The sequence below is a fragment of the Cervus elaphus genome, chromosome X (assembly GCF_910594005.1).
Source record: "Cervus elaphus chromosome X, mCerEla1.1, whole genome shotgun sequence".
Lineage (NCBI taxonomy): Eukaryota > Metazoa > Chordata > Mammalia > Artiodactyla > Cervidae > Cervus > Cervus elaphus.
In genome coordinates this window covers 86,999,091-87,016,711 of record NC_057848.1, presented here as the reverse complement: position 1 = coordinate 87,016,711, position 17,621 = coordinate 86,999,091, and the positions used below count along the sequence as shown (strand labels likewise).

At 35.0% G+C, this 17,621-nt stretch overlaps 1 protein-coding gene across 2 annotated transcripts in view; it reads left to right on the top strand.

The window, feature by feature from the left end:
* Positions 1–17,621, top strand: part of DIAPH2 (diaphanous related formin 2) — a 950,551-nt gene that overhangs the window by 295,457 nt on the left and 637,473 nt on the right. For both annotated transcript variants that reach the window (XM_043895289.1, XM_043895287.1), the window contains 5 exons: positions 1,378–1,494; positions 3,640–3,758; positions 7,060–7,124; positions 10,184–10,288; positions 16,645–16,947. In XM_043895289.1, the coding sequence (XP_043751224.1) occupies positions 1,378–1,494; positions 3,640–3,758; positions 7,060–7,124; positions 10,184–10,288; positions 16,645–16,947 (709 nt within the window). The remainder of the gene's footprint in view (positions 1–1,377; positions 1,495–3,639; positions 3,759–7,059; positions 7,125–10,183; positions 10,289–16,644; positions 16,948–17,621) is intronic.

Below are 17,621 nucleotides of genomic sequence, written 5' to 3'. Positions count from 1 at the left end.
CATTTGAGTCAAATGGAACTAGCATATAACCTTTCTGTGGCAACAGTTTTATACAAAATGATTTTAGATATAAAAGATGATTGTCATAGCATTGCTCGCCATTTGTTTCACATACACTAAATTTCTTACCTATGGGTTCTGGGGAAATGGGGAAATACATCAGAACCAAAAGTTTCTTTGAGCTGCACTTTCTCTCTATAATGGCTTCTTCAGTCATCTTCTTCACCTTGTAGTACTTTGCCTGTATCTGTCTTATTTAGGTACACTTCTATGCCCCTATGAAATGGAGGGCAGAAGTATTTCAACTTTTTCCTCCAATGTTCCTACACTTGAGTACTGGATAAGTGCAGTGAATAGCAATTTTGTTATTATGAGAGATAATTTCCAGTAATTTCTTATCCTTCATCAGTTACTCTAGTTTACAGCAGTTTCTATAATATTAAATGTGTTTTATATCAATAAATATCTTGCTTTGTATAAATTTTTCTTCACCATAAATCTATTTTTTGGATCTATTCCATAGCCATTGAAAGGACCTTATGAGACTTTAGCACAACACTCTTACATGAGGTGTAAGAAGTAATCCATCATGTACTTAATTCTACTTCAGAGAAAATGTTGACAATTCAGGTTATTTTTAAGATACTGGATTACATCTCCTCTTCTACTTTTATTTTACATCGATTTTCTAGGTCCTTGCTTTTCTTATAAAAGTGAATCCATATTTGAAATCTGTTTTCTAGTTTAATAAAAGCATTTAAACTTCTACCACTCTTTTTACATCATAAGAAAAATGTTAAAAAAAAAGAAAAATGTTTCAGGTTTCTTTGTCTTTAGCCTCCCTCTTTTATCAAAAAATGAAATACAAATGAATGCAAATTGTAATGATTTCATATGTAATGGTTCATCTGTATAAAATGAAACTGATTTTTATGAACTTTCAGCAGTCCATGCAGTGTTCCTTTGCATTACTATCTTGTGTGGCAGTGAAAAAGGAGTAGTGGCTTGTATGAATAATATAGGTGCTCCATCATAAACATAGGAAGGTTAAGAAAAAATCATTTTCATTAATGTCATTTGCTATTCCAGTGGTACCAACTATAAGCTGTAATTCAAAATATAATGAATAACTGATCATTTAAGTCTTTAATGGCTAAATGTTTAAGTCTGTTTAAGTCTGTTTTTGTGGTTAAAAAGTTAAAGTGACCCATAGATTAAATTTCTTTATGCAAATGTTTAAATCCTGGATCATAGAGTTGAAAGTTTAGAAACAGTAATGGAAACAAAATGATCTCTTAATGTTTTCAAAAATGAAGCTGCTTTTGTTATGAATTAAAGTGAATCAGCAATCACTTTATTCCTTTACTCACTTTCCACTGATATGAATGAAGTATACCATCTTCTGTATAATATGTTGAAGGACACTGCTGCTGAAAATTATTTATTATCCATTCTACAACATTTTTTGCTCATCAGAAATGACTATTATATCAGGTAAGAGGCTATTCTTAGAGTATGATTTGTGTAATTTGAATTAATATTAAAGGGAAATTAGCAATGTAGTGAGGACTAGACAGTATATGCATATACATACATAGAGTATAAGAATTTAATGACTTTAGATAACAGTTTTTAAAAAGATGTTAATTAAGTTTTCATTGGGCCAGAAGAATCTGCTTACAAAAATGATGTATGCCATTTCAGTAGCAATAAACCCAACAGATTTTACTGACCCTGTAATGCAATTTTTTGTAGCACAGAGTAACCTTCAAAAAGTCTATGGTAAAATTTTTAAGTTCTTGTACATTTGATAAGTAAGACTATTGTTATTCCTCTTGTATAGTATTTAGTAATAGATATGAACTTATCTAAGAAAATAGTAATATTAATATTTTAGCTTTATACACAATAATGTAATTCTTCTAAATAAAGGAATATAATAGTAATCCATATGAAGTCATAAATTTCAGAGTTCAGTTCTGGGAATATAACTGAAAACCAGAGGAAGATTTCCGAGTGACTGAAATTATCCATAAACTGGTGACCATGATCTCATGATCTTACGTTTAACTGTTCAAGAGACTCATAGTTGTTCTTTATACTCTGATATGTGTGAAATTCTAGCAAACTACATCTCTCTGATTTCTCAAACCTTGCTTCATTAAAGGGCAAGGGAAGGTACAATGAGGTCGGGTACAGTCACAACAAAAATGACAGCTCTAAAGCCCATAGAGTACAATTACAGTTCTGTTATATTCAGACCAGTGCAATAACTGATGGGCATCATGATGTTACAGAGACTAGAAAAATGTTTAAAAATTATAAGCTATTCTTTTTTTAAGCAGGAAAGATAGTAATGCAACGTAAAATGATTGTTGTTTTCTCAAATAAGTGGTGGTAAGTAAAGGGGTACAGTGCCCATGGGTAAACAGTTACCTGGGGAAATACTTTGTGTCCATTTCTCAGCACCTTTGAATGAATGAGAAGTTGTTCTAATATGACACTTTTTTTCATCCTGAGAACATCCATATGAGGAAGATGAGTCACTAGTACTTTTATTCTACTGATGGATACTTTGTCTTAAAGAGAATGATTGTGTTTTCCTTGTTTATCCAGAGAGTCTTTGACCTGATTGATTATAATCTGATATTATTTACCATAAATCTTTTGATGACTTGAAAAAGCCTCAGATGTGTAACATATGTTACTGTTTATTCTTATCCTTGAGACCAGCCCCATGACAAAAGATATAAGTGCGATTAGAATATGTTTGGATTTGTTTGTAAACTTTTAGTAGTTGGACTAGTTATCAGCATACTAATTTTAGGGATGTATGTGTTAAAATTTGTCCATAGTGGTATTTCCTTCTGATTTTTCTCTGAATTTATTAGCCACTGATAAATGCTAAATTTTCCACAAATTTTAATGCAAAATGTACTTTAAAAATTTTTTTGAAGTATGTAAGTGGTCATTTTTAAGGCCATAATTACCTTGATAGATTACAGAATTAGGAAATGTTTTAGAACCTTTGACACTTTGAACAAATTGAAGCTATAGCCATGCATATTTAGTATGTTTGCTTCTATAAAATAAATCTTTTAAAATATGTGTATAAATAGATCTTTGGTATAGTCTGTAACATAAGTGGCCTAGTCCAGTTTTGTAAAAGCTGTTATAGCTATCTTGAGTAACAGTGTGACAGTAAATTCAAGACATTGTTTGCCATGTAATGCCAAGATACTCATCCCTTATTGAAACTGAGAACTTGGAGAGGCCTAGAACCATTTCTTTACCCATAGATGTAGGACTAAAAAGTCATTTGTTTTTATTAACTTTAGGAATAATAGCTTAAGTAAGTAGATAAGATTGATAAGTATTTTTGAACACAAGCATGAATCCCTGCAAGCTAGAGTCTTAAGTCAAGGTATTCATAGTTGATTATATCACAGTCGGTTTTGCGTCGTAATGTCCAGCCTACCTTTAAGCTTAGGCATGTTTTTCCTGAGAGAGAGTAATGGCTAAAAAGAGTTTTTAACCTGCTAGAAAATGACTTAGTTTTCTTTATCATGCAGAATCGTTTCTTAAAATAGATTTGTCTGGGTAGAAAAGGTATTCAAGAACACTTCCTCTTTTTTTCAGGCCGCAGTATTACAAAATAATTGAGGAGTGTGTTTCACAGATAGTGCTGCACTGCAGTGGAATGGATCCAGATTTCAAGTATAGACAAAGATTAGACATTGATCTTACTCATCTGATAGGTATGTGACATAATCCTCAGTGTCTTTGATTGTGGGTATAATAGACACTTTTCAAGTGTAGCTCTCTCACTAAACTTCCTCTTTTAATATGGTAGGTCATCGTGTCCATGGGTACTCATTTGCTCTAATTATTAATTATGATGATCTTGAGAGTTCTGTCTGTGTGATTGGAAATCCTAATCTGTTTGTTAAGTTTCAACACTCTTGAATTGAGTTTAAAATCAATGCTGTACCAACAGACATTATATTAGGGGTCAGTGCCTTGCTTTTTAGAAACATGACTCAAATCCATTAAGTTTATGCCTATACCTTTGTGGTTTTGTGTAAATCATGTATACAGTAGGGTCTAATTAGTAATGCCATGTTAGTGTTCAGGTCCTAGAAAAAGAAATACAGGTGAAAAAAGGTCTTAAGTTACTAAATTCGCCTGTATTTCTTTTTTTTTTTTTAAGCTTTTTATTTTGTATTTATAGCCAATTAACAATGTTGTGATAGTTTCAGGTGAATAGCAAAGAGACTCAGCCATACATATACAAGTCTATTTTAATTCTATGAAAGTAGATCAGTTTATATTTTCATAGACCTTAGAGCTGGGAAAGAATTTGAAATGATCATGTTCATCTACTTGGATTGCTGAGGAAATGACCTTATATCCTCCGAGACGGTAACTAGCTACGCTTTCTGGAATAATCACTGAAGGATGATGGGCAGCCTCTCTTATGAAATATACTATACCATATGACCTGTAGTTAAGCCATTTTATTTATACCTAATCGAAATCACTATTGCTAAGATTTAAGCATGAACTCATTTGTCTTTAAAGATGGAAAACAAATGCTGTTGAATGCTATTCTTCACTCCATAGCACAGGAAGACTCACAGTAATATTCAGATGAATTCCTTGTTATTTATCATGTATAATTCTTATCTTGATTGTAAAACTCATGCTCACTTATTAGAGGCAGTCTAGAGACTTATGTAAGTGATAAAATAAACCACCAATAATACTTTTCAAGCTCAATATATTTCAGCATTACTTTTCAGCTCAGTACATCTTCTTATTTCCATCTTCATCTCCATCTCTGTCTATCTCTTACTCTCCCTCCATCCATTTCTCTTCTATCTACATGATAATTTTTCATGGAGCATTATATTATTAGAATGTTTCAATATTAACCTTTCAAAATCTGACTTTGTATGTCCATATAATATTCTGTATTATACATTATACATACAGATTGTTTTCAGGTATTTACAATTATAAATGAATTGGCTATGGACATTCTTCATATAAATATTTGGTTTCTTCTCAATATTTCCTTAGGATTGATTCCTCTAAAGTGAGGGTAGGAACTTTGAAAGGCCAAATGCTTTTCCGAAAGCTTGTGCCAGTATACCTTGCGCCTACAATTAATGTGAATGCTGGCATCGCTGCAGCTTTTTCCCTGAGCTTAATAAACTCAGTGGTTTATTTCATATTTGTTGAGAGAGTTATAAGGGACTATTTCCAAATATTTAAATTGGCTTATCTATTGCGGACCATAGTTGGCACATACACACTAAATGTTGATTTTGTTAGCCAAAATAGATAGACATTTGTTTTATATACTGTGTGCCAGGTACTTAGGAATGTGTCCCCTTTATCAAGAGAAGTGAGGTGAGAAAACATGAAGGGATAAGTTGAGAGAAGATAGTCAGTATTAAAAACCCATTATGACCTCATACAACTTCTCTAGGCTTCAGTTACCTCAGCTGTAAATTCAGATTACTCAAGTATATGTGTAGCTCTTAATATTTTATGCTCAGAGGTCTTGAGTAGCTAATAAAGGCTGTGAAACTTTCATTAGAAGACACACACACACACAAATTAACAGGTGCTTCAAGAACTTCTAGGAAATATATGGATCTCTATTCTAAGCTCACCTGAACTTGAGGAGGATAGAGTCTGTTCTGATTTCACATGTCTGTAAGTCTAGTATTTTTTTTTTTTATAAATCAGATCATATCCTGGCCTAAATTTCTTCAATGTCTTCCCATTGAAATTTTAATGAAACTCATTACCAATCATTGCTGGCACAACACAGATCTGACCCCTCTTTGATCTAACCATTTTTCAATTTGTTCTTTGGTTGCCTTGTTTCAGCCACACGTTGTTTATTCACAAAGAGGGAAAAAACTTTATTAATGGTATTCTTGACATATGAAAAAAACTTATATTTAAGGGTAAAATTTGATAAATTTTGATGTTTGTGTGTACCTTTAAAATCATCACAGTCAAGATTATAAGCATCTCTGTCACCCCCTAGAATTTCTGTTACCATTTGTAGTCTTTCCTTCCCATGCCTCCCCACCTCTCTGCATCCTGAGATAATCACTGATCTGCGTTCTCTCAGTATAGACTAGTTTGATTTTCTAAAATTTTATGTAAAAGGAAGCATATAGCATGTGCTGTTCGTTTTGGCTTTTTTAATTCAGCATAATTATTTTGAGATTCATTTGTGTTGTGGTATTCCAAGTATCATTCGATTTTATAACTGAATGCTATTTCAGTATATGGATATACCACAATCTGTTATTTATTGTTAGTGGACATTTGCTTTCTTTGTAGGTTTTGGCTATTATAAATAAAGCTGCTATGAACATTCACATACAAGTCTGGGTATAGACATATGCTTTCATTTCTTTTAGGTAAATAAATAGGTATAACATGGTTGGGAATTGGTATATAGAATAGACTATATATATAATAGTGAGAATGTTTCTCGAAGTGGATTCTTCAGTTACTTACATTCTGGAGTGTTTGATTAGACCTAAGAAGTTTGATGTTTGTTTTCTTATTTACATAATATATTCTGCCCCTGATTTGAAGTTGTTCAAGTGAAATCTTTGTATGTTGTACCTCCCCCTCTAGTCTTATTTTGAGTCATTTTGAGCCTTAATAATCTTAACCATAATTCTTTGACACTTCTCTACCCATAATAAGCTACAAAGTATTTTTAATGAGTTCTGTGACAGATAAAGTTGGTAAATAATGGAATACACTTAAATGATGATGATTGTGTCAAATATATTCTTGGATGCTTGGTTTTGTGCCTCAACAATACTATCATTGAGTTCAGGTAGTATACAAAAGAAAGAAAATCTGGTAGTTTATGTTTTATGTGTAGTATAAGTCAGTTTCCCTCTAACATTAGTTGACATAGTAATGATAGTCTCCATAGTAGAATTATAGGCTGGCAGCCGTCATTTGCCTAGTGGTCCAATTAAATAATTTCTAATCATTTTTGGTCAATCTTAATAGATTCTTGTGTGAATAAGGCAAAAGTTGAAGAAAGTGAACAAAAAGCAGCAGAATTCTCAAAGAAGGTAAGGCTTATATAATATTGGCCTTAATTATTAAATGTATAAGTTAATCACATACATATTCTATCTTGTTTCCTTATGCGAGGCCTTATACATGTTATTTCAGTTACATAGTCCTTTATGTTTTTAAATTCAGACACAACCACAGAATATTGATTTCTTTCCTGATAAAATAATGTTGCTACCATTCCCTGCTCACCACCTTTAATCCAGTATGGAAGAAAAACACTAATCATATCCTAGTAAAGTGATAAATGAAATAAAATTAGGTTGCTAGAAACATATAGTTAGAAATAGTCAACCAAAAACACATTTTCCCATTGCTTTCCTGCAGCTCTGACTTAACAATAGTTCCTTGGAGAACTGCAAGATGTTTAACTAATCTTATCTGTCATGTTATTTAAGTCAGTGCTATTGGTAGCAACAAAATGATGTAGTATTTTCTTTCTCTCTGTCTCTCTCTGCTTAGACTTATCTTTGAATTTTATAATTATCATTTTTGAAATGATGCTGCTACTTCATGTATGTAGGCTTGGTGGAATTTGAGGTTCCTCTTTCTTTGTGTAATGCCTTATGTTAAGTGTCAGTATTATGAATATCTGAATTTAATTTAGATCTCAGATATCTCTTGTTTCCTGAAAACTTAGCTACAATTTTATAAGGTTCTACCAAAAGTTGCATTTTATGGTTCTAGACCCTACAAAGCATTAATACAGTATTTCTCTCCTCCTGATGGCAGGAGAAGGATTGAAGCCCAAGTCTAAAAGCTCTCCAGTTTTGAGTCTTATGACAGCAAGATAAATTGCTTACATATTGCTGTCTCTTCAAAGTTATGATTTACCTTGGAGATTAGATAATTGCTTTTGTTATCACTCTAGAAACTATAGAGTATTACTGAAATTACTCCAGGGCATCTGAGGAAATGACTTTGCTTTTTTAGTTACTAGAACGGATTTTAAGAGTGTGGGCATAAAATGTTGCCCATAAAGCGGGCATAAAATGTTTGTGTGAAGCTGTCATTTATATTAGTGAAAGAAAATGCACACTTTTTGATTAGTAGACCTTTATATTTCTTAATGTCCTTGTTTTAAGTTGCACATTTAAAATTCCCTTTGAAAATCTTAGGAGCTCTTTAATTTGTCTCTGGCGCTGTGATTAGACACCACAAGACTGGAGCAAGTTGTGATGATCTATCTGGTAAAAATTTCTGTAAGCATCTATTATTGGAAAATGAGTCCTGAAATAATAAAGAAATTTCAGTGTTTGATGCTTCATTCTCCTCACCAAAATTTATTTTTATTTATTTATTCTTTTCTCACCAAAATTTAGAATGAAATCTTGTATGGTTTCCCAGTTCTTGTCTGCATGCCTTCTCTTATTCAGGGTGATTTGAAGAGGCAGTACAAAGTAGTAAAAAAAAAAAAAAAGGGTGAGGGGTGGAGCAGGAACAGCTAGAATGAGAAGCAGTAGTTATAAGATCTGATCTCAGCATTTCTGCTAATTAGCTGTGACTTTAAGTAAGCCATTTACTCTCCTTGGATCTTAATTTCTTCATCATGAAAAGGAGAGAATAAGGTTAGTGGACTCGTAAGAAGTCTTCCAGCTCACGTAACTCAGGCTTCTCCTATTCCTACTCTATGGGTTTACAGATAAAGATCATTTTAACTTATAAGCAGGAACATTGTGTGCCTCTCCTTAAGTGTACTAATAAACCATTTGTAGAGCAAAATTGTATACAGTGTGCTGGTGTGGACAGCATGTTTGAGAAGCACACAGATAACTCTGGTAAGGAGTCTGGTAGTGTAAATTCAGATCAATCTTAACAGGGAGACTAATGAAGTTGAAAAAGCTCCACCTTCTCAGTGACCTAGGAAGTAAGGTCATTTGCTGACACTGAAGGATCTGGGATAGGTTTGGAATGTAAAGAGATTAGAAATGATTTGGACCAACCTCTGTGGGACATTTTCCTGGGATTCAAATAGAGATGAATAAAAGAAGTAAGTAGTTAGGCAGGTTTGACCCAAACGCTATTATCCAATTTGCTCTTTCTTCAGACTGGATCTGAATAGCATTTTATAATTTCCAAACGTCAAATCTACTATGAGGAGGAATATTTATTGACAGTGGACTCACTTTTTTAATTGTTCTACAAACTCTAAAGACAGTTCTCAGTAGTAAGATATATCACTTTAAAAAACATAAATAACATATTGGAATAATGTGTCGACTTCTAAATGACTTGAAGTGATGGTGACAATGCACTAAAGGGCAAATGTTCTATAGCGAGACATGAGTGGTGTTCACTTATAGTATGTAGGCTTATTTGGGTCAGAGATCTGACTGAGGTAAGGGCTGGGCAGCCTGCAGTAAGAGGATAGTCACCATCTGATGGTCTCTTTGGTTTACCACTCTGTAACTGAACCTCTCATTTGCCCTATTATAACATTCTCTACAAGTGTTTTGGCTAACCGTCTGAATGACAGTGCTGTTATGGCATATATCATTCTACTGTCAGATTTTGTGGAGAATCACTTTTTGAATTATTTTACTACAATTAAGACTGTAATGCAAATAGTCTATTTTGTGTTAATATGTGAGCACTCTAGAAGTGTTATCTCTTTTCAGGATTAAATATATTTTTAAAGAGTTGGATTGCTTGATGCCTAATTTTTAGGTTTCATTTTTAATTAAATACACTTAAAAGTATGGGATGGAACGTTAAAAAAACCACAATTCTAAAACTTAGCTTTCAATAACAAAACGACAAAAATGTATATGAAGAGATCTTTCTTAGTCCAGCATTTAAAGTTTTGTTTTGTATTTTTTTTTTCAGAAGTGAAAATGGATTTATTTACCTTGTGTTAGGGACATATTTCTCCTCTACTAACACCCTATCTCCACAGAAGTGCTTAATTGCCATAAAAATAATCAAGAGCTCTGATTTTCTGAGTGACCTTGGAAATTTAAGAAGCAAATGACACTCCACTTATTTAATACATAATGTTTAAAGCTTTCTCAAAATTGCATTACTAAGTGTACATTTATGGTGATGATCATTGCAGTTCGATGAAGAATTCACGGCTCGACAGGAAGCTCAAGCTGAGCTTCAAAAAAGAGAAGAAAAAATCAAAGAACTTGAAACAGAAATCCAGCAACTTCGAACCCAGGTAATGAGACAAGATACAGACTTTGTGTCATGTCACAGTGAGTTCGATGGTAGAAACTTATCTTGTTCGATGGGAGGAAAACTGTGACCAGAAGCAGACTTTTTGGCAGTTTCCCATTTTAACTGAAATAACTACAGATTTGATTTTCTAGGACAATAAATCATCTTAATGTTTGGATAAAAATAAGGCATTCATTGCATAAACTGCCCTGGATATTTTTAACAGAATATATTACACAAGGAAGACTCTTTTTGAGATGAAATTTTCATGATGATTTGAAAAGTTGAATGCTTAGTATTTTCTTTCAAAAGGAATGTGGAAATGCTCATTAATTTTAATTATGCCCAAAGCTTTTTGAGATCTCTTTAAATCTTGACTACCATAATTTCAAAACCTATAAACTTTACATTTCCCCCTATATTCCCTATGAGAAAAACCCCCATATACACTTAAAATCTTAACTATGATGTCTAAATTATAGAGCTGATTAAGTAATTTCAGCACAACATAGTTTTTAAATGAATATAAAGAAATATAAATTTAGTTCTTAGCATAGTAGATGTTTGTTGATTGACTAGGTCTATTTCTGTCAGTTTATTTAAAAGTGACTTCAGAAGTCACCAGTGTACTCCACATTACCCATAGGTAGGTCCTGTTGCATGTTGAAATCCAACCCATTATTTGTGGTCCCATCCATGGGGTCTCAAAGAGTCGGACATGACTGAGAGATTTTACTTCACTTCTCTTTCCTCAAACCAGCTTGGTCTCCATTCTTATTTATTTACAATTTACCCCCAGTTTTTTTGATTGTGAAACCAGAGTTGTCTTGGCCTTTGTTTGCCTCCAGATAAATTAAGCTGGTCACGGTTTTATGTCAGTTCTTTCTCTTTTTTTTTTCCCTTTGCATCAAAACCCAGAACTCCTGAGGGCTGCTCTTTCATCTGTCCTTCCTGGAATATTACAGTATTTCCTAACTTTCTGCCCTGCCTATGGTCTTTAATCTTCTTAAAACACTTCCCTAATTATTGTCACTCCAGGCTTTAATATGTTCAATAGTTGCCTGTTGCATTCAGGATTAAAGAAAAAAATCTCCTTACTAGGAATTTGAAGCTCTTCTATCCTGGACTCCCCGTTATCTCCCCTTTGCAGCCTCATCTCTGTTCCGTTAACTCCGTCATTTCTTGCAGCTAAGTCACCTCTTTTCCCTTCACATTTAGAATTTACCCTCTCCACACATTTCCTTCTGCCAGCATTTCCCAGCATTAGTTACAGAGATGCTAATAGGTTTTTCAGGAGGAAAGCATTCCATAGTCCAGTAAATTTGGTACACTGGAAGTGTTCTTCTTGGAGATTGATTATTCTCATTAGCATACTTAAGGGTCTGAGATGGCTTACATTGAAGAAACCTGTCTCTTTTTCCTACAGTTTCCCAAATTCTTTTAGCCAAGGAATCCTTTATTTTAGAATACCTATTAACATCTCCTGCAAAATAGTGTTCATGGAACTTAGTTGAGAAATGCTGGCTTCAGTTATTCACTCTCAGAAATGCCCTCCCTTCCTTGCTTCTTGCCAGTGAAACATCACCTTTCGAGAATAGCTCAGTGTGACAGCCTTTGAAAAGCGTCACCCAAAACTCTGTTCAGGAATTTCTTTGAACTTCACTTTTGGGATTCCCTGGTGACTCAGATGGTAAGAATCTGCCTGCAATGCAGGAGACTTGGGTTTGATCACTGGGTTGGTAAGATCTCCTGGAGAAGGGAATTGCTACCCATTACAGTATTCTTGTCTGAAGAATTCCATGGACAAAGGAGTCTGGTAGGCTATAGTCCATGGGGTCTCAAAGAGTCAGACACAAGTGAGCGACTAACACTTTTAGTTTTAGAGTTTTGTAGAACACTCAAATCAGCATAAGCACCTTGAGGACAGTGTCTTTACTTTCTGTTCTTATTAAAGTCCCGATTACACCTAGCACAGGGCCTTAGCATTTAGTCATGTACTTGCTTATTTATCATTAACTGATCTTCAATACTTTGTAGTGCACCTTACATTGTGTCAATAGTAAATGTTTATTTGTTTATTCAATTCTTAATTCTCTATTGTGGTCTCATTTAGTTGTTCTATTCCTAATTAATTGTTCATAGGAGGGAAGAAAAGGGCTCATATGATTTGATTTTTAAAGGCTGGATGGTATTTTATAGAAGCATTGGAGATTTTCTTAATTAAATTTGTTAAATTTAGCTTGAGTAGTAAATATTTAGCTTGAGTAAAAAAAGAGCTATTTTAAAGTAATAGCATTTTTGTAATTACACAAGTTTCATATCATAACGATCTCATAGAGACAAAACTTGATGTTTACATAAAAGTATTACTTTCATTTTGCTGTCTATTAATACAAAAAATGGGATACATATTTATATTCAAATTATTCAACAAATTCATTTATACACAAAACTTGTAGGGTACATTTCTAATTTACTGAATTTTTCAGAAAGATTATATTAATTTTTCCCAGAATTTCTTTTTTTTTTTCCCCAGAATTTCTTTGATATCTCAATCAAGATTGGAAAGTCATACTGTTCTATAATTTTGCCACATTAAAAATAAAATTAAAAATTTTACATATTTTATTCCTATCCTTCCTAATCTCAGGAGGGGATTGCATTCCAGGAGAGAATTGTCATTTAAGTGTATAAACACTTTAGTTGTATGTCTGTATATACACACATAACCATATATATGAATAAAATATTTGGATGATGTGCATTAAATATTAGAAACATTTTTGTCTACCTATGATTGTTCATTTTTAACAATCTTGAAGATGGGCCAGTCCTTTAAAATTGATTATTCAAAAATAGGTTTCCAATTATTCATTATGTAAAGATATTTCTAAGTTTGCTTAGCTCAGTTAAGTAGTCCATGGTGGAAATTCATATTAGGAATGATTAGAAGAGCTTCTCCCCAAATAATAATAGTATACCAACATATGTTAATAATTTTAAGCTTTTCATTCAGTTAATGTAATATCTGGATTGCAGAAGATGTGTATTCTTTTGGAGGAGTTTCTTAGGAAAGTTTACAATTATCAAATTCACTTTTATATTTATTTTGAAAAGTGAACCATTGTGATCAGTAATGGTTTAAAGAAACAGGTCCAAATTAATTATCAAAAAAGTGGACAGTGTGGAATGGGATGCTCTTCGTTAGCTGTCATGCATCATTATTAGAGAATGAGCTTGAAGTTCCTTTCTGGTGGGAGAAACAAGTTGTAATCTCCTCATACTGCAATCTATTAATTCCCCTCAAGACAACTGACACTCATTCATGGGGAGCTAGTCTGTTGTAGTGGAAAGAGGACTGCATTAGCTATGAAAAGAACCACATGTAAATCTTCATCACATTTCAGGCTGTGCAACCTTTGATTAGGCATTGAACCTGTTTGCAGTTACAGTTTGCTCATGTATAACAAGTGAGTTAATGGTGAGTGAGATAAAAATGCCCAACCTACATTATAGGGTTATTATAAGGATGAAAAGAAATAATAGATGTAAAAACATTGATAAACCTGGATTTATTATGCAAATGGAAGTTCAGTTCAGTCACTCAGTCATGTCCTGTTGGTCCTTTAATGGACCGGAACCTGGTGGTCCGGAGTCGACGATAAGAAAGTAAGACAGAGAAAGAGGCTGATATCCCCTGGTTTACGCGGAAAGCCAATAGAGTCCTGTTCTTAGGGCTCGCGCCGCTGCATGTAGGCACCAGGCGCCCTCTCGAGTGGGTGAAGGCACAGTGTGCCTTCTCGAGAGGGTCTTAGAAGCCAGGGCGAGAAAGTGAGCTCAGCGGGCCTCCACGCTCCAAGGAATTAGCCAGAAATAGAGAGAGAGAGAAAGACAGAAAGAAGGAATAGAAAGAAAGAAAGAAAGACACGGGGACCAAAGCTCTGATGGAGCAAAGGTGTTTTAATCAACATGGCGTGAGCATATATACTGTCTTACAAGATGGTTATTCTCAGCAAAGATAAAGATTAAAATTCCAGACTTACAAAACATAAGATGATCCCTATCAAAGAGAGAGTTGCAGACAATCACCTTTTCATAAGAAGGAAGAGGGTACTTATCACTGTAATGAGAAAGTCCTGGATTCCTCAGCCCCAGGAAAGGCATGCCTCTCCTCTTGATTCCTGAGTATTCAGGAATCAATAAGGGCCAGAGGATTCCTGACAGATCCAAAACTGCACACAGGAAGCCTTTTGTTAAATGCTTCCTGACTGTCCAACTCTTTCTGACCCCATGGACTGCAGCACACCAGGATTCCCTGTCCATCACCAACTCCCGGAGCTTACTCAAACTCAAGTCCATCGAGTCGGTGATGCCATCCAACCATCTCATTCTCTGTCGACCCTTTCTCCTCCCACCTTAAATCTTTCTCAACATTAGGATCTTTTCCAATGAGTCAGTTCTTCGCATGAAATGGCCAAAGTATTGGTGTTTCAGCTTCAGCCTCAGTCCTTCCATTGAATATTCAGGACTGATTTCCTTTAGGATGGACTCATTGGATCTCTTTGCAGTCCAAGGGACTCTCAAGAGTCTTCTCAACACTACAGTTCAAAAACATCAATTCTTCGGTGCTCAGCTTTCTTTGTGGTCCAACTCTCACATCCCATAAATGACTACTGGAAAAACCATAGCTTTGACTAGATGGACTTTTGTTGGCAACGTAATGTCTCTGCTTTTTAATATGCTGTCTAGGTTGGACATAGCTTTTCTTCCAAGGAGCAAGCATTTTTTAATTTCATGGCTGCAGTCACCATCTTCAGTGATTTGGAGCCCCGAAAAATAGCCTCTCACTGTTTCCATTATTTCCTCATCTGTTTGACATGAAGTGATGGGACCAGATGCCATAATCTTAGTTTTCTGAATGTTGAATTTTAAGCCAAATTTTTCTCTCTCCTTTTCACTTTCATCAAGAGGCGCTTTAGTTCTTCTTCACTTTCTGCCATAAGGGTGGTGTCATCTGCATATCTGAAGTTATTGGTATTTCTCCTGGCAATCTTGATTCTAGCTTGTGCTTCATCCAGCCTGGCATTTTGCATGATGTACTCTGCATATAAGTTAAATAAGCAAGGTGACAATATGCAGCCTTGATATACTCCTTTCCCAATTTGGAACCAGTCTGTTGTTCCATGTCCAGTTCTAACTGTTGCTTCTTGACCTGCATACAGACTTATCAGGAGGCAGGTCAGGTGGTCTGGTATTCCCATCTCTTTAAGAATTTTCCATAGTTTGTTGTGATCCACACAGTCCAAGGCTTTGGCATGGTCAATAAAGCAGAAGTAGGTGGTTTTCTGGGACTCTCTTGCTTTTTCGATGATCCAACAGATGTTGGCAATTTGATCTCTGGTTCCTCTGCCTTTTCTAAATCAGTAAATGGAAGTTACTTTGTGTTAATTCTTGGTATTAGAAGACCGCTAAGTTACTAGTGCTATGAGACAGATACTTTGTGTAAAGCTAATTGGACCCAAAGGAATCAAATCTATTATTTTGTAGTAATCATCTTATATTCATACCAATGTGGCTTCTCTGGTGCCTCAGTGGTAAAGAATCTGCCTGCCAATGCAGGAGATGAGCGTTCAATCCTTGGATTGGGAAGATACCCTGGATAAGGAAATGGCAGCCCATTCTAGTATTCTTGCCTGGGAAATCCCATGGGAAGAGGAGCCTGGTAGGCAATAGTCCACAGAGTTGCAATGAGTTGGCCATGACTGAGTGACTAAACAATAGTGACAGTTCATACCAACTAGGCCAGCAGGCTCAAACCATACACAGTACTTCTTTTCATAAATTTATAATGAAAGGTAAGTTTTCATTATTTTGAAGCAGTATTTCACAAAATCTTTGAGCATGCCACCTTTCCTAGCCTTAGTATATTAGCAAAATTAGTCATTCTTCAGGGTTTATAATGCTTATCAAATATCTGTGCAAGTCTTTTTCATGTACTCTTAAGCCCTTGTGTGTTAGTCGCTCCATCTTGTCTGACTCTAGGCACCCCTGGACTGTATGTAGCCCACCAGGCTCCTCTGTCCATTGAGATTGTCCAGGCAAGAATATTGGAGTAGGTTGCCACTTCCTCCTCCAGGGGATCTTTTTGATCCAGGGATAGAACCCAGGTCTCCTGCATTGGCAGGCGTATTCTCTGCCATCTGAGCCACCAGGGAGGCTCACTCTTAAGCCTTTAGATGTTGTCAAAATTAAATAAATCTTAAACAACCCAACCACAAATGTCTACTGATTAGTTTTCTTTGCTACTATGCTGTTCTGTAAACATTTAAATAAGCATTGGTTTCTTGTATATTTCAGGGACATGGTTCATCAGGAATTCCAGGCCCTCCTCCACCACCTCCACTGCCCGGTGCTGGCCCACCCCCACCTCCACCTCCACCTCCACCACCTCTACCCGGAGTAGGTCCCCCTCCTCCACCTCCTTTACCTGGGATGCCTGGAATACCACCACCACCGCCACTGTTTGGGGGACCTCCTCCACCACCTCCCCTTGGAGGAGTTCCTCCACCTCCGGGAATACCCCTCGAGCTGCCATATGGAATGAAGCAGAAAAAAGTATATACACCTGAGGTGTCCATGAAGAGGATCAATTGGTCAAAGGTAATGCTATGATTATAGTTTTTTGGCTTTGTCTAGCCATAGTTGGTCATTAACGTGTGAATGACGGTATTACTATATGTTGTTGTGGTTGTTTAGTTGCTAAGTCATGTCTGTACTGTGGACAGAGGAGCCTGGCAGGCTACAGTCCATGGGAGGTCACAAAATTACTCCATGTAACATTTAAGAACATGACCATTGATTCTTTTGCTTTTGCTTGTGAGTTCCCCATCTTATGTTCCTCTTTCATAACTAGAGAATTGGAAACTCCACAGGTAACTTGAAATTAACATAGAAGGCGAAAGGTAAATCAAAATGAAAATGGTATACAAAAAATAATTTTGATTCTTTTACCATTGTTAACTTTAATTGCTATAACATTCTTAAATATAACCTTTTTATTAATGAGCCCTTTTATCTTAGTTAATTTTGTTCTTAGAAATTTTGTTTTAGTTTTAAACTTTCAGATAGTGTGGAATCGCTGATAGTATTCAGTGTAGACATTAAAGTAATTGTTTTTTATATGATGTCTGAAAGATTTATTGAATGTTATTTTGTTTTATTATTATTCAATAACATGTCTTATGAAAAACTTATTATCTAGATTGACACAATCACCATTCAGTAGGAACTAAATGTAATGAAAATACAGTTGCATAGACCATCATCTGTGGAAA